At 42.9% G+C, this 23,044-nt stretch overlaps 1 protein-coding gene across 2 annotated transcripts in view; it reads left to right on the forward strand.

Annotated features, from left to right (window-relative positions):
• Nucleotides 1-23,044, forward strand: part of HSPA12A (heat shock protein family A (Hsp70) member 12A) — a 115,987-nt gene that overhangs the window by 17,288 nt on the left and 75,655 nt on the right. Inside the window, exon 1 of one of the 2 annotated variants that reach the window (XM_084633438.1) lies at nt 12,203-12,485. The exons of the other annotated variant lie outside the window; for it this stretch is intronic. Coding sequence (XP_084489564.1) covers nt 12,458-12,485 — 28 coding nt within the window. The 5' untranslated portion in view covers nt 12,203-12,457. Of the gene's footprint in view, nt 1-12,202; nt 12,486-23,044 lie in introns of those variants that run through there. 2 annotated transcript variants of the gene reach the window in all.

The raw sequence follows: 23,044 nt of genomic DNA on the forward strand, positions 1-23,044 counted from the left end.
ATGAAATAATACATATTAATAAAGTGATAGCTAAACAGTACCTGTGTTGGAAATACAGGTTCTTACAGGTGTTTAATCCACCATATTTTGTCCAGATATCAGTGTACTTGTAACACCAGTGCTTTGGGGCCAGAGCCAAAGTTCATTGAAGTCAATTGGAGCCCTTCAATTGATTTGGATGAGGCCATGTATGAAAGCTGTGATCACAGTCCTTCTGTGGATCTTGGAAAGGACCTGAGTAGGTCCATGAGTCCCAGCTGGATCTCGGATATGGCCATATAGAACGTATAAAATAATCAGATGCATTGCCCGCATAGCTGAAATAGGAAACAGACCTTTTGCCTTTTGTTGCAGCTAGTCATGTCAATATGATGCATTTCTCTTTTTATCAGTGAAGATGTGGATGAATATGTCATCAGTGCATTTCCTATAGGAACTTCAGCATCATCTTTCTGATAATAAGGAAAAGTAGTTAGTGGCAAACATTTTAAGGGGAGTATTAGTTTTTCTTCTGAATAATTTCTTGGTTTATTAAATTAGCAGACTAAAGCAGTTTAGGCTAAATGTTAGAAGTCACATTAACAACACTCTTTTCTGCTGGCATGGATGACTGAAATCAGAAATATTTATTGGGAGTACTGTGAGCACACCCAATGGATTTAACAGCGGGGAAAGATATTTCTGGTCTTTAAACGTTTTAGTGCAATTTTGCTATATTTAAATGATGATACATAAATAGCATATTTATCTTAATCATAGCATTCCCTGCACACTTTGTCAAAACAAGTATTTCAGACACAGAGGCTGATTTCAGTTACGGTTATGTAACCTCATTTAAGTCAATGGAGTCTCTCTGTATTTACACTATTGTAACCAAGAACAGAATCTGTGGTTCAGCCTAGTAATTCTTTTGCATTTAATAGAGTTAAAGAGAGAGAGAGAGAGAGAGAGAGAGAAAAAGAGGTGGGTTTTTTGTTCTATGTTTATGTAGCAAAAGCAGCAATAGTGTCATATTCCAGTATTCATTTTTAGGCAGCCTTTATATAAAATTATATGAAAAATTATTCGGTGAAACTAATTCTAATAAGGTGAACAGTGTTCCTTAGAGAAAGGATTGTCATGCCCCACTTACCTTTGACAGTACTGTTCCTGTTGGAGAATATGGCCTTTTTGTTTATTATTTGCAACCATTCACGTTAAATTCTTAAATTCACAGGAACGGACTGGCTTTCTAGTTGGTGCAAGGTCTTTCGGTTTAGTTCTAGACAGCTGTATCAAGGGATCTCTGAAAACTGGCATTGATCTGTTATTTCAGAATGGCAGATCATTGGAGTTAGTGATGGAGTGATCTGGTCTTCTGTGTCTGATGAAATGCCAATTCCATAAAAAATTTGTGCTCAAGAGAAGAAAGCTAGCAGATGGTTTCAAGGGCTGGCACCTAAAGTGTGAGAAATTTAGATATTAAACAAAGTTGCAATGTTTGTTTTGGACTTCTTGAAATTGGAGTCAGTGTTGGGGGAGGGAGGATTTCAGGAAAGGAAATGTGTGCATCAGAAGTGAAGACAAAGCCACATGTTAAGGACTTTGGAGAAACCCTGGTAACAATCATCAATACACTATCCATTTCAGTACTTCGGAATAGCATTGAGCAAATTATTTGTAATTATTAGTTTATAGATGATTTTAGCCCTTTATTTGTTAGCAAATTGTCCTTAACTTTGATTTTTACAAATCTGTTCATTATTTGAAATTGTTTGAATATTTTGTGTGAACATATTTCAGTCCCAAATATTCACTTCTGCTATTAGAGTAGTCTCTGTTTTGTTTTTCCTGATTCATGGTGTGTGATAGGCCACTTTAGTCACATGGCAATATTTCCACTCCCTGACTGGATAAATGACACTTTTTATATGAATATGATTGTCTCAAACCTTTGTGTGAATAACATTCCACAAACAGCTTACACTTTTGCTTTCTAAAAACATTCTTACAAATACCAATCACTGGCCATGAATGTTCATAGAAAATAAATCTAAAATGATGCAAAGCCTGTTGACACCAACTCATAGTCTGTAGCCAAATTAATGTTCACAGATACTTTGCAATATTTGTCCAGCTCTGTTTCTGACCTGGGTACTGGCTTTTGTTTGATTAGTCTTTATCTCCATCTATAAACTATAAGAATTCCCAGAGTTAAAGCCCTATTGACGCTGCCAAATATCTGTTGGAGGTCAGTAGAATTCATTATAAATTCCCTCTCCTTATTCAATGTTTTTTCAATGAGCATTATCAGACTTTGGATCTTATTGATGTATTTTCTTTCCACAAGAAAGAATATTATTCTCCATCCTTTAAATCAGACACTTGGGGAATTCAGTGATTCAGAATTAAAATGGGGGAGGTGTATGCTTCAGTGTAGTATGGAGTAATGCTCATCACCAGTTAATATAGGGCTTGTCTATGCACTAAAGAGGTAAACTAAACCAACATAAGAGATAATTATATTGCACTGGTTTAACTAAAGTTCTGTTTGTATGTTACTGGTGTGGTCCATAGAATTACTCTGGATTTTCACCAGTGTAAATGAGAGCAACACTTGGTCCAATAGCTCTTCTCTTTCCCTCAGAGGTCATCATAGAGCTATAGGGCTGGAAGGCACCTCAAGACGTCATCAAGTCTAGCACCCTGTGCTGAGGCAGGAGCAAGTAAACCTAGACTATCTACTTTTGTCTATCCTCTACTTAAAAACCTCCAATAATGGGAATTCTCCCTTGGAAGCCTATTTCAGAGCTTAACTCCTCTTATAGTTTGAAAGCTTTTCCTAATATCTAACCGAAATCTACCTTGCTACAGATTAAGGCCATTACTTCTTGTCCTACCTCCAGTAGACATGAAGAACAATTGATCACAGTTCTCTTTACCTTATTACTCCTGGGGGAATTCTGTGTCACTGCATGTGCACATAATTAATGAGCTGTGCATAATTTTAATTTTTTGCGCAGAAAAAAGCTTCTGTTGAAAAGTTGTTGCAGTTCCGCCTTTTGCCCACCAGAGGGGGCTGTGGCAGTAGAACACAGCAGCAGCTTCTTCACAGCGGGCCATGTCAGCAGACACGGGGTATGGGGAGACAGACATTGTGGGGTGCTGGGGAAGGTCAGACAGGTGCTCATAAGGGCTAGTGGGGGAGGACAGACTGGGGCAGGGGCTGAGTGGGAGTGGAGGCACAGGGCCACAGGGTGGAGGGTGGTGCAGGGCCACATGGTGATGGGGGAGGGAGTGCAGAGCTATTTAGGGATGGGAGGAGTGGGTGTCTGAGTGGGGGTGGAGGGACAGTGCCTGACTGAATGGGAGAGGCTAGGGGTCAGCCAGGGTCTGCATGAGGAAGCTCCCTAACAGTCCCTTCCCGCCCCACAAAAAAACCTGTTCCATACTTTTTTCCCCACCCATACCCAAGAATCTTCCAAGTTCGCATCCAGGCTCCTTCCCAGCAATTATTTCCCTCTCCCTTAGCTCCTCCATTACCCTTGACTCCCCCGAATCTTTACATTGCTTCTGGGGGGTGTGTGTGTGAATATGGTTCTGTATTGTAGTTTAAATGAATTATTACTCAGAGTTCTGTATTAATACTGTATGCCTAGGAAGGAATCTACTTGTCAAAAAACATTTTCTGAATCTTTTTTGTTGTCTGTATCGTTACAGACATACTTGCTGACAGGTATTTTGAAATAAATGACCCAAGATAATTGAAACTGGTGTGATTAAATTGTGTTATTTTGAGAAATAAAATATGCAGAATTTTGCAGAATTTGAAAATTCTGTGCATAACATTTTTAATTTTTTGATGCAGAGTAATCTTATTTATCCTATGAAACTCCTTGCTCTGAGAAACCCAAATTTGTAGTTCATCCTTATAAGAAAAGCTATACCTTTTGCTTAGCCCAAGGGATGGTGAAATACAATTCAAACCAGAAATAAACACCGAATTCTGTTTGAGAATAAAGGCTTGATTCACCTCTGCACTGCTCCATTATTTTTTTTGCCAGGGGGACTCCATTCCACCATCTTAAAACCAGAGTAACAGTGGTGACTCAGACCCAAAATGTTTAATTACAAGTGTAATTTCCAAGTTTAGTACTTGGGGCAACCACCTCGCTAAAAAGTAAGATCCCTTCTTACAATGACGATACAGAAACCCTGTATCAGAGTTTCTAAACTAGTTACAAATATGCTTTATTACTAGTTTAACTGCAGTGAAAACTATACAAAGGGCCACCCTTATTAAGCATCATCAAATACACTCCTATCTTTGTTAGAAGACCACATCCATTAATTAACCGATTTGGTCAAGCTTTGGTCAGAGTGCAAAATTCGCTGTATGGTGTAAATACCTTGTTTTAAAATTAATCATTTTGTTTCACTTATTTGTTCAATACCACCATTGAACGTCACTTGCTCCTTTTTCAGTTGACTTTTGAGCTTATTTTATTCCTCCATACAAAACGTGTATCTCACTTTGATATCTATCTTGCCTCCTACTCATTTAGTGATATAGGCGCCAAGAGACAGAGACAGGGAAGGTAAAATCTAATGACCTTTGAAATGCACACTATAAGGCTATGATATACTATTCTCTTTTATCCTCTATTAATCCTGAGGCTCTGGTTGGATACAATCTTCTATTGTTTTTGTGTATTCTAAACACATCTTCTCAGATGATCTGAAAAAATGTAACCAGACACATGCCTTTGGAAAGTGGTTCTTGGGACCTAAATCTGGGACAATATTTTTCTCTGAGATTATTCAGTTTGTGGAAAATTTATATCCTCCTAGTTGCAGATTTTCCAGTTGTATTTAATTTGTTTTGAGCATCATGTGAATCATGTGCTGATTAACTTGCAGCATTTATGTTTTTTGTTCTAGTATTTAACTGAACCATGGAAAACACGCTTAGATAGAGTCTGTTGCTTTATGTATTTCTGTAATGACAATTGTGTGCCTAAATGTTTGTTGATGTTCCTCAGTTTCTGAATCCTCTCCCCTAACACCACCCAACATTACCTTTTTAAAGTCACTCCTTGCTGGGGATATTTTTAAAGGATCAGATTCTGCTGCTTTTACTTACATCGGGTAGTAGTTTACAATTTGAGCAGTCCTATTCAAATCAGTGAGACTATTTGCAGACGAAAATACTACACAGTGCCCCCTATTCAGCACAGCACTTAAGCACAAGCTTGAGCGTTTTCCTGAATTGAGGCCATAGTGAGTAAGGATGCCAGAATCTGACCCTATCTGTCTAGTGGCCTAATTCTCAGAGGTGTTGAGCACTCATAACTCCTGAGGAGTTCAATGGGAGCTGAAGAGCTTAGCCCCTCTATAATCAGCCTGTAAATTCTTGTGCATCTTACGTATCCTGTAAACAAAACTATGTTTATCTATTGTGCACTACACACACACAGCTTTGTTTCGGTTAGGAGCTACAATTAGAAATGTACTATAAAAGAAGTCATTTCAGAGGCAAAATTAAGTTGACCTTTTAAAGATATGAAATGTCTGTTGAATTTTTCACTATATATATACGATAGGGTGTGTATGCTCATAGGGTGCTCACTGTAAGTTATATAATGCATATAAACTGCACCCTTATCTCCACTTTCTTTTGATTTTTCAGAAATGCTAGTGGTGGCAAAAGGCACTGGATTTGATTGACAGCCATGTTTTTTCCACCGAACAGGTACAGCATGATTGTAAGCTCTTTGGGACAGGGACCATCTTTTTGCTCTGTGTTTGTACAGCACCTACCACAATGACTCCATGACTAGGGCTTCTAGGTGCTCCACAATACCAGTAATACATAATAACAACTCAATATTGGAAAAACTACAGGTTGGCAAAGTTGCAGTGTGTTCATTTTTCCTTTGGCCACTGCAACTTTTTCAAAGTTGGAGCCATTTTGAAAAGTTACAGAGTGGAAAAAAGGAAAATAAAAAGTGAAAAAGCTGTGGAAGTTAGTCACGTAGTTACCATTTGTGCCTTTGAAAATCTTTTCCTAAAAATGAATAAACCTTTTGACTGAGGGTCTGTGCCATTGAAGTCTGTATCATATGAGCATTGGAAACACTCTTGTAGTATCTTCAACATAGATTTGCCCTAAAGCCTACTCTGTTAATCGGTGCAGGGGTAAAGTGAATCTGCTGAGAATAAAGAATTGTACATCGTTCATACACATGCTCAGATACCTCAGGGATAGGTAACTTTATAAAACAGATGGACAGATACTGGAGAAAGGGGACTAGAGGAACATACTCCTCTTGGAGAAACCACTAATTTCCCTCAATGTGCCCACTTAGTCTTTTCACCCAAGGCTTTCTTACCTTTTGCAAAGGACCAAGTAGCAATAAAAAGAAATGGTTTTAGGAATGGAGGAAGATTCTCCAGTGCCTACTTGCTCTTGGGGAGAGACATATTAGAAGGAGGAGGAGATTGGTACGTGAACCACGAGGAACTGAGGGAATTTGAAAAGTCTTGAGATCTGGGACGAGGATCTACAGTCAGCATAAAACATGGAATTTGAAATAATGGTTGTGAAAATCCAACAAAAAAATCAGACAGACAATGCGTCCTATGTTCCAGAAAGTGTACAGCGACAGCTCTTTGGACTGTGAATCCATTGCTTACAGAATACCAGGAGAGCAGGTAGACAATGCCCTACGTCAGGGATTGTCATGCTGTCATTACTTTTGACAGATTTAATGTATGCAACTTTCCTTTATTTTGCTTTAAATTCAGTGTATTTTTAGGGCTTTATATAAACAACTCCCACTGACACCAATAGGAGCTGTGTGGTAGACTTCAGGGTATTATATGGCCCTTAGTGTTTGACTGTAATAACTTCTGTCAGTAGTGCTGTCAAAAACACTAAAATGGCCATATACTGCTCTTGATTTGCTCATGCAACTTCAATTGATGCTAACAGGATTTGTGTGTTTGGATAGGGGGTTGGGTATAGCCATTAGTGTTTGAGCGAGAGACTGACAGCACTTGTTAAAGTCATAGTTTAGAAAGAGTTATTACTCTTATCCATTTCTGCCAATGCATCCATGTCCCTCTTGTTTCAGTGTTCTCTCTCCTGTGCCAAGGCTGCTCAGCACCTCACAGGGTTGGGCCCAGTCAATGACTTTCCTAGGCTAGCCCCAGTCTGAAGTCTTACCTGCAACTGGCTCTTTTGCTTCAAATTTCTCACTAGTGCTACCACCAGTTCAGCTCCACCAGTGTTAGCAACCATGGAAGTTTTGGCTTAAATAAGGCAGTGGCATCCTAATGATGTAAGCATGATGTCAGATGTCACCTGGACCCTTGGGTGTACTAGTGTTCTCACCATTGCTACCACCAGTGGAACTGGACTGGTGGCAGTAATGGTGAAAAACTGGGGGCACAAAAGGCTAGTATAAGCAAGCCCTAAAATCTGTTACTTAAAGCTCGCTTAATGCAGCAGGAGCATTGTTGAAGGTTAGATTTATTAACATTTCTGACTGAGAAATGGGTACTGAGTTGGAACTGGTAATTTACAATCCAGCTCCATTAATTGCATTCTGCTGATTTCAATTCCCTCTGTAGTTTGAATTGGTAGAGTATTCTTCACTCACTGCCCTGAAGTTCTGTGTAGCATCTCTGTGTGCTGTGAGAACAGTTGCTGTGGTTCACCCCAGAGGTAGGTACATATCAGTATGGCCGAAGTCATTGATCTATGTATCAATTTAAGTTTGCATAGTGCTTCAGGATCATTTGGGATGAAAGGTGCTACGTAAATGTGAAAAAAAAATGATGTATTAAGTCACAGTTCCAAGTAGGGACCTGGGATGGAACATAGCCCACACATCTAGCTATTATTAGGGTGATGATGCATCCATTATGGTCCCAGAGTAGCAGTCGTGTTAGTCTGTATTCACAAAAAGAAAAGGAGTACTTGTGGCACCTTAGAGACTAACCAATTTATTTGAGCATAAGCTTTCATGAGCTAAAGCTCACTTCATCGGATGCATTCAGTGGAAAATACAGTGAGGAGATTTAAATACACACAGAACATGAAAAAATGGGTGTTGTCATACACACTGTAAGGAGAGTGATCACTTAAGATGAGCTATTACCAGCAGGAGAGCGGGGCGGGGGGGGAGAAAACCTTTTGTAGTGATAATCAAGGTGGGCCATTTCCAGCAGTTAACAAGAACATCTGAGGAACAATGGGGGATGGGAGGGGGGTAAATAAACATGGGGAAATAGTTTTACTTTGTGTAATGACCCATCCACTCCCAGTCTCTATTCAAGCCTAAGTTAATTGTATCTAGTTTGCAAATTAATGTCAGATGTCAAGAATTATAACATTCATAAACTAGTCGGAGAACACTTCAATCTCTCTGGTCACTCGATTACAGACCTAAAAGTCGCAATATTACAACAAAAAGACTTCAAAAACAGACTCCAATGAGAGACTGCTGAATTAGAATTAATTTGCAAACTGGATACAATTAACTTCGGCTTGAATAGAGACTGGGAGTGGATGGGTCATTACACAAAGTAAAATTATTTCCCCATGTTTATTCCCCCACCCCACACCCCGCCCCGCACTGTTCCTCAGACATTCTTGTTAACTGCTGGAAATGGCCTGCCTTGATTATCACTACAAAAGGTCTTCTCTCCCCCCCTGCCTCCCCCCTGCTCTCCTGCTGGTAATAGCTCATCTTAAGTGATCACTCTCCTTACAGTGTGTATGATAACACCCATTTTTTCATGTTCTGTGTGTACATAAATCTCCTCACTGTATTTTCCACTGAATGCACCTGATGAAGTGAGCTTTAGCTCATGAAAAGTTATGCTCAAATAATTGGTTAGTCGCTAAGGTGCCACAAGTACTCCTTTTCTTTTTCCATTATGGTCCATGCACTGTAAATTGTAATTCCAGGATTTGGTGTTTAGATTCTATGCTGATGGATGCCCTGGAAATACCAATGGTCCATCAAGTCAGAATCAAGCCTCTGAGAATGGTCAATACCTGATGCTTCAAGGGCAAACAAACCTCTTCTCTCCTGCCCTCCCCATCCCTGCTCCCCCATAAAGCACACAATTATTGTTACAATACTGTACTGGAAAGGGTAAGAATTTCTTCCTAACCCATGCAGTGATTAAATCCCATCAGGACATAAAGTGATTATCTTATTTGACCAGTTTCAGAGTAGCAGCCATGTTAGTCTGTATCCACAAAAAGAAAAGGAGGACTTGTGTCACCTTAGACACTAACAAATTTATCTGAGCATAAGCTTTACGCTCACGAAAGCTTATGCTCAAATAAATTTGTTAGTCTCTAAGGTGCCACAAGTCCTCCTTTTCTTTTTATCTTATTTGAGTCTTCATAACTACAGAGGATATTGCTGATCATATAGTTATCCAGTCCTTTTAGAAATCAGTTCACAATATTTAGCTTTGTGTTTGTATTTATTTAGACTAATTTCCAGTTGTGCTTATCAGAATCTTAGCCATTAAAACCACAAATTCCAAACAGCATGTCAAAATGACCATAAAAATGACAGACCTCCTAAAGAAAAGAAAAGGAAAGGAAAGGAAAAAAGAAAGAAACCTTCCCAGCCCCAGATCAGCTCAATGACCTTCTGTGGAAGTCAATTCCACCATGAGAAATGTTTGTTTTTATTTGTCCACGAGGGAGAGAGATGGCAAAGGGAAAAGACCCTTCCTTCACCCCTTTATTTTCCTATAACCTAGTTTTCTCTATAGATAAAGCCTCAAGAAAAAATTAAGGTGCCACAGTCTTGTGTACGCTTTTTGCTCTGGACTGGGGACATATATTTGAGCTGAAGTAGATTTCTAACGTGGTTCAACTCATTAGATTTTTAACAGTGATGCTAAGTGTACAAGAAAAAGATTTGATTTTTGTAACCAATTGCTACACACATTTGGGTATGCCCTTTCTGCATTATTCACAACACCTACAACTGAGTCTGTAACTTAGGCAACCTGGTGGGATATTCAGTAATGTAGTCACTGCCTTGACATTCAAAAAGATGTTTGTATCTAGCAATTGCTATTTTTATGTGGGCATTTTGGTTGCTTCAAAGATAAAGAGGAAAACTTGCTTGTAAGTCATATTTTCCCTGCAATGCTAGATTTTTATTTATTTAAATACATGATTGTAAAGCCACAGATCAGTTGCAGTTAAAGTGTATTTAATTGTATCTGAAATTTTTAGCTTGTCAGGAAACCATGACATTAAATGAAAGTTGTTTTGTTTCCTATTTCCTATGCTGATTAATAACAGTTCAAATTTTGAGCCAGACTCTAAATATATAATTAAATCAGACTAAAGGCCAGGTGTTCTCCTCTGCTGCATGAGTGGAGCAGAGGAAAGTGGGAGGGAAGCAGCAGCAGCTCTATGGCATAGTGTCCTCACCTCCCTGGGAGATCCCTATGTGAACCTTGGAGCAGTTGGGGCTTCTGCAAGAGTAGGGGCAGCTCTACCAATTTTGCCGCCCCAAGCAGGGACTGCCACCCCATTCTAAATGCCGTCCCAAACACCTGCTTGGAAAGCTGGTGCCTGGAACCGGCCCTGTGCAAGAGTGTCAGCTAATGCTTATTATAAATGTTGGGGTGAGTGAGACACCCTTTAGCTCCAATTCTTTGCTCAGGAGAGAATACTGCATGCTTCCTTCCCTCTCTGCTTTCTGCCAGTGCAGGAAGTCCCTTCTTATGGTTGACTCACAGAGGAGGAGGCAGGGTCAGGAGCAGTAACTGCACTGCATTCTTCCTTAGCTACACAGTGGATTTTTGGCTGAAGTCTGTCTTTCTAGCTGCTTATAAAGGGCTCATCACTATATCTGTCAGAAGCACGTTTATTGTAAATCTGTTTATCATAAATCTGTAAATCTTCTGCCACAGCTCCTCCTCCACAGAGGGGACAGTGCATAGCCACAGGGCTCAGAGCTAATGGCATCAAGGCTTCTGTGACAATCTTGCTACAGGGGAGATATGGAAGACCTGGCAGGAGGAGAAGGCATGCTGCATAGATGACCTGCCATATGTGCGGTTTGCCTAAGGATGCTCTGTCTTCTGGGGTTTCACAAGGACCCTGCCTTCTCTAAGGGGCAGCTTTAATGGGAGGATTCAGCAGAAACTCTGGGGTGGAATTTTTGAAAGCACTCAGTCACTGACCCAAAGGTAATGGCCAATGATTAAGTGTTTCTTCAAATCTCACTCTCTAAACCCAAGATTCTAGGGCCTGTTTCTGTGTTGCCTTGCATCTTGTGTGGTCATTTACACTGGTACCAAGTGGATGTAATTGCTGCACAATCAGAATTGGTAACATTAAAACCCACTTTGGATTTACTTACTATGGGTGTGAATAACCACAAGGTACTGGAGGGTTAGGCCAATGGAGTTTCAGGAGAACTTTTTCTTCTACTAAAAAGTTTTTTCCCCCTAGGGTAGGAAATTAGCCCTAATTTTATTTTCTTGCTTCTAAGGGAGTTTTATCTAATGTTGGCAACTCATGATTTTAGCATGAGGTATGAAATATTTGATTTTCTTGAATGCCCAGCTCCTGGAGTCAAGTGACTATTTGAGTTTCTTGGCTTTCATTAGGAAAAAATGAAAGTAACTTTCTAGCCCTTAGGGCTGTGATGAAGAGTTTGAAGATGTCTCAAGTGCTCCCTCAAGGCCTGAAAGCAAATATAAATGAATATATATAAATAAAATCTCATGATTTTTGAAGGTGTAGGGCTGGTAATGCAGTTAGTCACAGAAAATACAAAGCTACTCCGTGCATCTTTTGCAAATGATATTTGCCCTAACTCCAACTCCCTATTGCAGTGGTGGTGGTTTTTCTGTGCACAAAGGTTAGTCCGTGCTATAAGCAGCGTGCTCCAGTTTCCAACCACTCAGCCATGGGCAGGGTGCTTAGTCTGGAACTAGCCTCATGACGCTGTCAACTTCATTTGCGCACCGAAAGCGATAGCAATGACAACGAAATACACATTCAAAAGCTAGGCTGGAGCCGTCCCTTCCCTGAGCGTCTCCATCATTTAGCAGCTCCACAAGCGATTCTGCCAGTGGCAGCCTGGGGTGCCCTGGTTGAGGGGGGAAGCGGAGAGCGAGCGCACGCTTGCAGGGGAGGGGCTCTGCAGCAATCGGAGCAGTCACAGCCCTGCAGCCCGCAGGAAAGGCTTCTGAGCACTGGGGGTCAAACGCTGAGCCGTCCCTCTGGCTCCCTGCACCGTCTGTGGGAAGGCGCTAGGAGAGTGGGGGAGGGAAGAAGGAGCGAAGCCTCGCCCGGGCTCAGGAGGAAGCAGCAGCAGCAGCAGCCGGCGATGGCTCAGGCTGCGGAGTGAGCAGCGCCCCGCGTGCGGCTGCTGGGCTCTGGCTGCAGGGCGGAGAGGGGCGAGAGGCGGCTCCAGCCATGGCCGAGACGGAGGGCGGCCCCGCAGGTAAGAGGAACCGCGTTCCCTTGTGCCTGCCGCGGGGGAGCCCCTGCCGGCCGGGCACGCACCAGCCCCTCCGCAATGCAGGAAACCTCCCCGTGAATGCGCATGGGGCTGTGGCTCACCTCAGCCTCTGCAGCAAGGGGCCGGGCACGGGTGCGGCTCCCGCGGTGCAGCCGCGTCCCGTCAGTGAGTGCGCCGGCGGCGACCGGCTGCGGGAGGCGTCACGCGCGCTAGGCGGCGCAGAAATGGCTCTGCGGGGAGCTGGCGATCGCCCCGACCGACTCTGTGTCATGTCCCGCGGCGGCCGCGGGACGGTGCGGGGCGGGCTGGGCGGGGGCTCAAGCCGGGGCCGGGCTGCTGAGCCTGGGGAGCGCTCCGCTCCCGGCGCGGGGAGGGGATACTGGCCTGGGGCGGGATTGATGCTCAGAGGCTCCGATGCAGGCGCGTAGGGCAGCCGAGCGGTTTCCCCAGGGCGACCGCCGGGCTCTCCCGGGCGGGGTGGCCACGCATCTCCCGAGCCAGCCGCAGTCCGGGACCGAAGAGCTTTAGCCGGACAGGACCCCTGGCGGGGGCCGAGGGGCAGCCGCTGCTGCTCATCCCGCGCTGTCTCCCGGAGGGAGTCCGTGCCGCAGGCCGGGAGGGGGCTGACGGGGGGAGCCGAGCGGCAACACAATGCGGAGGAACGTGATGCCCCCGCTTGCCCGTCTCCTGCCTGTCTCCGGGCTGCCCCCCTGCAAGTACGGCTGGGCCCGCGGCGATCGGGCCCGGACAAAGCTGCCAATGCAGCAGCTGTTCCCCAAAGGCATGTACACCACCCAGCTAGCCCAGGCCTCTCTCCCCGTGTCTCCCACTGGCCAGTCTCCTCTCTTAGGATGTGGGGTCAGACTCTGGGCAAGGGCACGCTTTGTAGTTCCACTCGGGTGCTTCTCCCATTGAAATAAAGGGAAGGGGCATCTTAGGCTAATAGAGAGGCAGGCCTGTCAGTGCATCAATCTGAGCGGGGGTTTGTGATACAGAATCATCTCTCTTCCCCCCCTCCCCCCGCCCCCATTTAGATCACATCATATCTTCAGCATCCTGGAACAGCCAGAGAGCTCCAAATCTAAGGAGTCTCAGAGGCGGGATAAAACCGGAGGCAGTTTTGCAAAACCTTGCATATGGGGGTTTGACTTTGTAAAATCAAAAACAGGAGCTGTTCTGGGTCTCCTTTTATCCAGATCAGGAGGATTCTAATAATTAAAAAAAAATTGGTCCATTTGAAAATACAGTGCATAGGAGTAAAACAATGATGTTTTGGGGGGCAAGGAACTACACTCTGTATGCATCTGTCTGTAAAGGGTGCCAGCACAGTATGGGTATTACCAGACTTCAAAAATAATTATAGGGGAATAAAATATAGCCAGCGTGATGTACTTGATTCCTCTCCATGTGGGTGCTGCAGAGGTTTGAAAACATTGTAACTTTGAATCCCAGTCTCTGCACAAATAGAATTCTAGATGATGGTGTAGAGAGAAATAAAGGGCTGGGTTTATATGGTATTAGCATGTGGCTTAGAGGAGAATATTCCACTGCAATGCATCGTAAACGGGAATGTCCGAGAACATCCATTTTGAAAACTCTAGAACAGAACATTGTTTGAAAAACTAGTTGAATCTTAAAGTTATCTGCTTTGCTCTTTTGTTGCTTTGCTTGCCAAAGGTTGCTGGGAACTCCAATACTCTCCTTCCCCTCATGTAAATTAATTTTTTTTAAAATAAAGGCTCTAATGATTTGTGTCCTCTGGCTTGATGAAGTTAACTATAATCTTGTTATAGCAGACAGCTGACAAAGGGAAGAGTGGAAAGCAGATTCACCCATCTGTTAGATGACAGTATATTACATATTTTTACACAGAGTTAATTGCAAATCTGGTGTATTGCAATGTTGAAATTAAATGGTTCGAGGAAGAACCTAAGCAGGAAGGATTCCACTATAAGAAGGAGTACGATATAGCAAAGTAACGATTTGTCATACTAGAAATGCTTACATCTTTTGTAGTCGATAGAACACTGAAACAGTTGGAGAAAAAGGAATCTGAAAAAAAAATACTGCTAAATGAGAGTACGTATATTGGTAGTGTTAGGGCTGCAAAAATTTACAGCAGTGTAGTGTGCTGCAAAAATGACACACGCCTATGTAAAATAGCAAAATGCTGTATGCGCCAGCTGTTCATCATTTTTATGGCTCCAAGTAGCACAGCATTGCAGTATTTGCAGTTTGGCTAGCATGAGCATGACTAATTTTATTCACAGAAACTGTTGTGTTAAAGCTTTAATAATGCTATCTTAAAGAAATATAAACCATTGGCTCATATTCAAATGACATCAATTTAGTAGATTTAAAAAAATTACAAAAAACCAACTTAACAGTACACAGTGTGATAAGCTTTTAACCTGAATGTATAGCACATTTTAGCCCATGAACCAGACCCTGCCCTGTGCTAGGATGACATTTTGCTTCTCTACTGATGCAAAGTTTCCCTAAAGCCTATCAGGCCCCAGAGGATGTGTCCTACACTGGGTTTATGGAAAATAGGTCCTGTCAAACTAACTTAATTTTTTTTTATGGGATTACAAGTTTGATTGATAAAGGTAATAGTGTTGATGTTATATATTTAGACTTCTTAAAGTATTTGACTTAGTACAACATTTTGATTAAAAAATTAGAACGATACAAAATTAACAGGCACTCATTAAATGGATTAAAAACTGGCTAGTTGATAGGTCTCAATATGGAATTGTAAATGTGGAATAGTCGTCAAGCAAGTATGTTTCTAATGGGGTCCCCCAGAGATCGGTTCTTGGCCCTATGCTTTTAAACATTTTTTATCAATGACCTGAGAATATAAAATCACCACTAATAAAGTTTGCAGATGGCACAAAGATTAGAGATTGGTGAGTAATGAAGAGGACAGGTCACTGTTACAGAGCAATCAGAATTGCTTGGTAAGTCGGGCACGAGCAAACTACATGCATTTGGATATACTAAATATAAATGTATACATCTAGGAACGAAGAAAGTAAGTCATACTTACAGGATGGGGGACTTCTGGGAATCAATGACTCCGAAAATCATTTTGGGGTTGTGGCACATAGTCAGCTGAACATGAGCTCCCAGTGTGACACTGGCCAGATGGGCTAATGCTATCCTTGGATGCATAAACAGGGGAATCCTAAATAGGAGTAGAGGTTATTTTACCTAAATATTTGGCACTGGTGTGACCGCTGCTGGAATACTGTGTCCAGTTTTGGTGTCCACAGTTCAGGAAGAATGTTGATAAATTGGAGAAAAGCAACAAGAATGATGAAAGGATTTGAAAACATGCCAAGACTCAAGGAGCTCAACCTATTTATCTTAAAGAGAAGGTTGAGGAGTCACTTGATCACAGCCTATAAATACCTTCATGGGGAACAAATATTTGATAATAGGCTTTTCACGGGCAACTTTAAAATCAAGGTTGGATTTTTTTTCCCCAGATATGCTGTAGTTCAAAAGAATTTTGGTGGGGAAGTTCTATGGCCTGTTATGCGGGAAGTCAGACTAGACGATCACAATGGTCCCTTCTGGCTTTGGAATCTATGAACATAGGGGCATACTCAGGTGGTATAGATCTGATGTAACAGACCCTATTCCCTCACACTCTGAGCCAATGTAGTGACAGTGGCTAAGGTATTTCTACACCACAGCTATCCCCAGGAGCTGGCGTGACCTCTTTGGGACATGGACTGTCACTGCAAGTTAGAGCAGCCTTTATGCAGGAGGACAGGACTGTTGCCTCAGGTGCGTCAAATCTGGCCCCATAACTGTAAAAGGTGGAATTTGAATCCATTCAGTTCTCTCACAATGTCATTTTTATTCAAATTAGGATAAAACATTTTAAAAGATTTTAATGACATTCATCACCCCCATCATTTTTTGTTGAGTGATTTTTTTGCGTGATCACAGATTTCCTCAGTTGAGGTTCTCATATGACTTGCCAACGTCAGCTTCTCCTCATTGTTTTGGGCATGTTGCTGTCAACTTTGATTCCCATTATGGGCTTCACCTCTCCTGCTGCATTAGGTTCAGGCTTCTGGGCCTTTCCTTCAAGGCTGTGCACAGCTCCTCTCCTGGCCATATGCCTGATTTTGGTTTCCCCAGTTCCCTATGCCAGGAGTTCGCAATCTTTTTCTTTCTCAAACCGCCCTCCCCCTCCCCCCTCACGCTATAAAGACTCCACAGCCCGCCTGTGTCACAACAACTCTTTTTCTGCATATCCAGTAGATTCAAAGCCAGGGCTGGTATTTGGAGGCAGCAAGCAGGGCAATTGCCGCAAAGCGACGTTCCTTGGGCTTCAGTTTTAGTCCAGGGTGATGGGGCTTTGGCTTCAGCCCCGGGCCCCAGTGAGTCTAATGCTGGCCCTGCTGTCTGGCTTATTTTGGCAGACCCCCTGAAACCTGCTCTCAGACCCCCACTGGAACCCGGACTCCTGGTGGAGAACCACTTCCCTGTGCCATACCAAGCCTCTCTCACAACCACTCCCCTTTGTATCCTCCCCACTCTTTTTCTCATCTTGCATGGTGTTCCCTACTCTCTTCCTGTGCACCAAACAACCACCCCGCTCATTCAAATCCACTCTTAAAACACAGTTTTTCTGCAAAGGCGTGCAGCGTGACTGGTGAACGGTTCCAGCACTTCCTTACTATCCCATTGGTATCCCATCCACCTTCAGTACATGTGTCTGGACTCTTCTCATGCAGTTTGAGCTAAACTCATCACTGATGTTATTCTGACTTCAGTGGAGGAACTCCAGGCAGGAAATCAGCCCTGTAGGTGGGATTTCCAAAAATGGTGTTAGCCTAACTCTTACAGTGGGAGTTTTACTCTTGACTTCAGTGAGAGGTAGAGTTAGTCTTCTATTAAGTGTTTTTGAAAATCCCTCTCTGTCTATACTAGATTGTATGCTCTGTAGAACAGGAGCCATGAATATTTGTATGTTTACGCTGTGCTAAGGTCACTCTTGGTCTCAATAAATAATTATGGAAAGCACGAATAGAAGAAAGCAGTTTCATGTAAGTGCACAGTTTTGAGATTAGGAGAGGAAAGATCTTAATCCATTGACATGCTGTTCTGTAAACTGTTAGCAAATTTTGTGAGGAAACTGTTGGGCTGTATTTCCTTTTTTTTTTTTTAATGTAAATTTAATTTGACAATTGCGACAAGTTTGCAGGTAAGTACCTTACACCTCTTTGTTAAATGCTACGTTTTGACCTATTTGTCTCTTCATAATTATTTCCTTATTTATTAGGCTTTGTGTAGCATTCATCAGCTTTCCATCTAACAACCTCATTAGATTAAAGAAGTTAAATCGAGGTTGCTGATGGACACTCAGGTCTGTTCAGCTTGAATTCACCAACGGGAAAGATGGTAGAGTGTCAGGCAGAACTAATATGAGAGAATTCCAAAGCTCTTAAATATACAGGCCCCGATCCTGGAGTGCACGATGCAGCCACTTTGCACGAGCACTCTGGTGCACCCTAAATAATGGGGATATGACCCTTGGGGGAGAGGTGTCACCATCACATAGGGAAAATCTAAGTACAGTAACCCCTCACTTAACGTTGTAGTTTGGTTCCTGAAAAATGTTACTTTAAGCGAAACGATGTTAAGCGAATCCAATTTCCAATTTCAGCATAAGAATTAATGTAAATCGGATGGGGGCTAGGTTCCACGGAAATTTTTTTTGCCAGACAAAAGACATTATATACATATAGAGTATAAGTTTTAAATAATTTTAAACAATTTAATGTTGGACTTCCTAGTGATGATTGTGAAGCTTGGTTGAGGCAGGGGTGTAGTGGGGTTGGGGTGTAGGGCCTTGCCCCACTCCGCCTGCCTGGAGCTCCTGCTAGGGAGTGGGGTCAGGACGTGGGGGGGCTTGCCCTGCTCCTCCCGCCCGGCGTTCCAGCCGGGAAGGGGGTCGGGGCGTGGGAGGTCCCCCTGTTCCACCCACCCAGCCCTCCTGCCAGGGAGCGGGGTTGGGGGTTGCCCGCTCCCTGGCTGGAATGCCGGGCGGGGGGAGTGGGGTAAGCCCCCACGCCCCGACCCCGTTCCTTGGCAGGAGCGCCAGGCAGGCAGAATGAGGCAAGCCAAACAACCTTATAAGAGAACATTGCACGACTTTAAATGAGTATATTCTCTAATAGATCAGCAACCTAATAACGAAACAATGTTAACTGGGATGACTTTCAGTGAGGAGTTACTGTATTAGGCTTCTGTAACATTCCTGTGGCTGGTGTTTCTGTGTCCTGGTGACTGTCAGCTGCCATAAGTGCTCCTGGGAGCCTTCATTCTGCTCTACACTGTGTCAAGGCAGCCTCAGGATGGGGGGAGGGGGATATAATGGGTACCTTTGAGTCTGTCCCTCAGATGTGCCGAGCACTCCTCTGCCGTAGCTTAGGATCAGACCAACAGAGTCTGTTCCGACCAGCTATGCTCATAGGAATACATTTTACTCAGTTCCACTGAAAAGTGAGCTGGACTATTCATTTGATTAAGATTTACCCTCAAGAGCAAAATCAATGAGTAGATCAGACTCATACTTTGGTTAAAAAAGAATGATTTTATGATATGACTGCTGATAAATATTCACATTTGCTGTGGTGATGAGTGGCATAGTAATGCATATATGTAAGACAGATATAATGAAAAGCTTCCATTTATTTTACCACAAGGTATTTTTAAAACAGATAATGCAGGGTTTTAAAAGTAGGATTGCCACAGTGAAGTGGTAATGGTTGACAAATAGATATTGTAACAAGAAATTCCTCCCAAGTTAGGTTCAGAGCGTTTTTAAAAAATGTTATCACATAACAGAAAAGTAAAATGCAGTCAGTCTAAAAACAGAATGCACTGAAATACTCTTTACAGATGAATCTAAAGGACAGGAGAGAGAGCTCTCAGCACAGAGGGCCTTTGTTCTTGTCTCCCGAGTAGCACTATTTAGGACTGCATAAGGGTGGGTCAAGGACATATGAGAATTGCTTTTGGAAGTTGCTGGGTCCGATTCTCCACTGCCTTGCGTCCTGTGTACCATTTGGGTCAGGCAGTGTGTTACAGTAGCCACTTCCCACTCACTGGCTCAGATCCTTGGCTTCGTTATGGCTGATTTGCACTGCAGTGGTGTCACAGCAGCTTTAAAGCCAGTTAACTGAGATTATAACTTTGAGCAACCTTGAGGCCGTGATAAATTACATCAGGGTCTAGATTGACTCTCTGCAGCTCCAGAATCCCAGCCACAAGAGTGGCTTAGAACGATCTGTCCCTCCCCTAGCTCTCACCCCTACGCCTTCAGCATTGAGCACAACCTGGTCACTGCAGAGGACCTGACACTTTGCACAGGTGAAAATGACTATAGCATGCAAGACAGTGAAGAATTAGGACCAAGGCCAGGAAGACAGCTTTATTGGCCCTTTAGAGCCACTGTGACAGCTCAAAGGCTCTGGATTTGGGGCCAGAATCTGATTTCAAGACTATACAAAGCAGAGCTTACCCAACGCCACTGGAAATTCCCTACTCTCAGCTATATTTAAGAGAGAATCCTTAACAGTAACACTCCACATGTTAAGAGTCAACTCTGTACCTTTTCTCTCTTCCATTGTTGGCCACACACACACTATTTTTTCCAGCAGCAATTCTCCAAAGACCAAGGAGCTAAGGCCTACAGACTCTAAAGCAGTGGTGGGTAACCTGTGGCCCACAGGCTGCATACAGCCCATCAGAGTAATCTGATTGCGGGCCGCGAGACAGCTTGCTGACGTTGACCATCCGCAGGCACGGCCCCCACAGCTCTCAGTGATCACGGTTTGCCGTTTCCAGCCAATAGGAGCTGCGGCGGGCTGCAGGTTGCCCACCACTGCTCTAAAGCGTTGTTCTGTATATCTTTGTTGAACTTCTAAGTTATTTTTAAATTGCTAGAAGGACCTTTAAAAGGTTTGGGGTTCAGATAGTCATCCAGAACTGTACATGCTTATCTGACTGTGGGGGTACCATCATCCCATCCATGAAGACTCATATTCCTCCACCCCCAAAACTCCCTCAATGAACTGTCCTACCTGCAGTTGCCTTTTTGGAAGAGAAGACCTAGAGACCCACTATATATTACCTTTCAGTGGAGGAACAATGTGGGGAAATCTGTACCATGCCCCATGCCCCACAGCATCTTCTGGCAGCATCACCTGCATTCTCTCACCTTCTCGGGGTTTAGATCATCTATCCCACAATCTTACTCTCTCTGCTGGGGTTTGGATACTACTCACCCACACCATGTCTCCACTGGAAGATGGGGATGTGTAGTGCATGTCATTCACCCACTCTCTCTCCATTGGGAGGATCTCCAGTTTCTTGTACCATCCAGTGTTCCCCATGCTGCCCTCTCTTTCATGGCCTGATGTCACGCGACACCAGGTATTGGCATCCTTTATCTTGGGAGTGGGTAGAGAAATGGGCCTATGCCTGTTCACTGTAGAGACTGGGCTGGTTGTCTGTAACACCAAGTATGAGAGCTTAAATATCACAATTTCTTTAAAATGTTCTTGATGTCCTGTACTACTGAGTTGGGTTGGAAATGCATTCCTGGTCTGTCTGCTAACAGTTTGATCTGTTGGATTTCATCTTAGCTGTCTCCACTCTTAAAGATTTAAATAGCTGTGGTTGTACCAGACTGGCAAATAGATCTAACAAATCTAACTCCTCTTTCTTAAGTTTCCATGGATACCTTGAAGAGTGCACACACTGTAATCAAAACAGTAGGGAGTACAGTTTACAAAAGCTTCCAGTATTGTCCTCATGGAATTGTTACATTCAAGAAATAGCTCTTTGTAATAGCTCTCTCACTTAGTCAGCTCTGTTCCTCTTATGTTTTTAGTCTTATCAAGTCCTTTGCATCTCCCACCTGTTGAGATGTAACTTTCATCTGAGTACTCAATGTTTAGTCGGTAACTTTTGCCTGATTCAAAACTTGATGCCTAATATAGCTAAGGCACTTGGATACTACAGTGATGGGGCAATACAAGAACCTACTTAGGCATGTCTTGGGCCTTGTCTACACTACTACTTAAGTTGATTGTAAGTTATGTTGCTCAGGAGTATGAAAAAGCCACCCCTCTGAGCGACATAACTTACATCGACTTAATGAGATGTCTTCGCTGCACTATGTTAGCAGGAGATGCTCTCCCACTGACATAGTTTCCGCCTCTCATTGAGGTGGATTAATTATGTCAACTGGAGAACGTGCTCCCGTCAACATAGTGCATCTTCATCCAACATGCTAAATTGACGCCTCTGCATCGATTGCAGCAGCGCCAATTTAGCGTGATAGTGAAGACAAGTCCTTGGTTTGTAATATACAACTGTTTGGAGTTACAGCAGTTTCATGGAGAATTCTTCCATGGTTCTAAAAAGTCTGCTGTCTTCTGCCATTGCATCATGCTTTCAAATGTAGTCCTTTTTCTTCTGGGATCTAGAGCTGTTAATACCACTTGTTACCAAAAAATCCAATTGCTGAAACATTTTCAGTATCAAGAAACAGGCAATAAAGATAAATAGGTTAGTTCTTGTTTTAGCTATGAGATGTCACTTAGATACTAACCCACTAATCCTAGTCTACAGACTCACTGTTGGCTCTGTCAATGAATGTTGAAATTTGACACCATCCTTGTCGTTCTCCAACTGCTGACATTCTTCTATTTCCTCATCTGTGAGCAAATGTAGGACTTTTAGCCTTGTAGAATGTCAAGGGCTTTACTGATAACACTCAGTACCATGTGACCATCTGTTGTTGTTTTATTTATTGCTTTTCACAGTCGGACTTTTCCATATTACCCTGTTCTCCCTTTCTCCTATAATCTTTTTGATTTTGTCTGGATTCAAGAGCATCTTTGGTATTCCTAAAAATTGTGAAAGGGAAAATGTTTCTCAATGTAATGCACATTTAAAGAAACAAAAGTCATTGGAGTCTTCCTGTTTAGTGAATGACAAGAGTTTTTGTGTGAATCTAACAATCATGGTGAAAGCTGAGTAAGTGACTATTCAACCAAAGATAGTAAACAATACATCCAGAGTAGTTTCCTGTTTGTTCACATTAGATGTATTTTCTATATCTAATCTCTTGCTTAATATGTAATGCCTCAGGTCAGGAAGAGCTCTGTGTAGCTCAAAAGCTTGTATCTTTCATCGACAGAAGAAGTTGGTCCAATAAAATATATTACCTCACTCACCTTGTGTCTTTAATATCTTTGGACCAACATGGCTACAATAACACTGCATATATTTATCTAGCAACTGTGACAAAGTTCCTCCTCTACTTTGGTGGGTCTTGCGCTTATTGACGGATTTGCTCACCTTGGAGCTTCACGGCAGCCCTCAGTTTGGCCGTTTTCGTGAGCCCACAGTCCAGGTCAGCTCCTCCTGTGTCTGACCAGGAGTTGGGAGGTTTGGGGGAAACCCAGGCCTGCCCTCTACTCCGCGTTCCAGCCCAGGGTCCT

Source organism: Lepidochelys olivacea, assembly GCF_965140295.1.
Source record: "Lepidochelys olivacea isolate rLepOli2 genome assembly, chromosome: 7".
Taxonomy (NCBI): domain Eukaryota; kingdom Metazoa; phylum Chordata; order Testudines; family Cheloniidae; genus Lepidochelys; species Lepidochelys olivacea.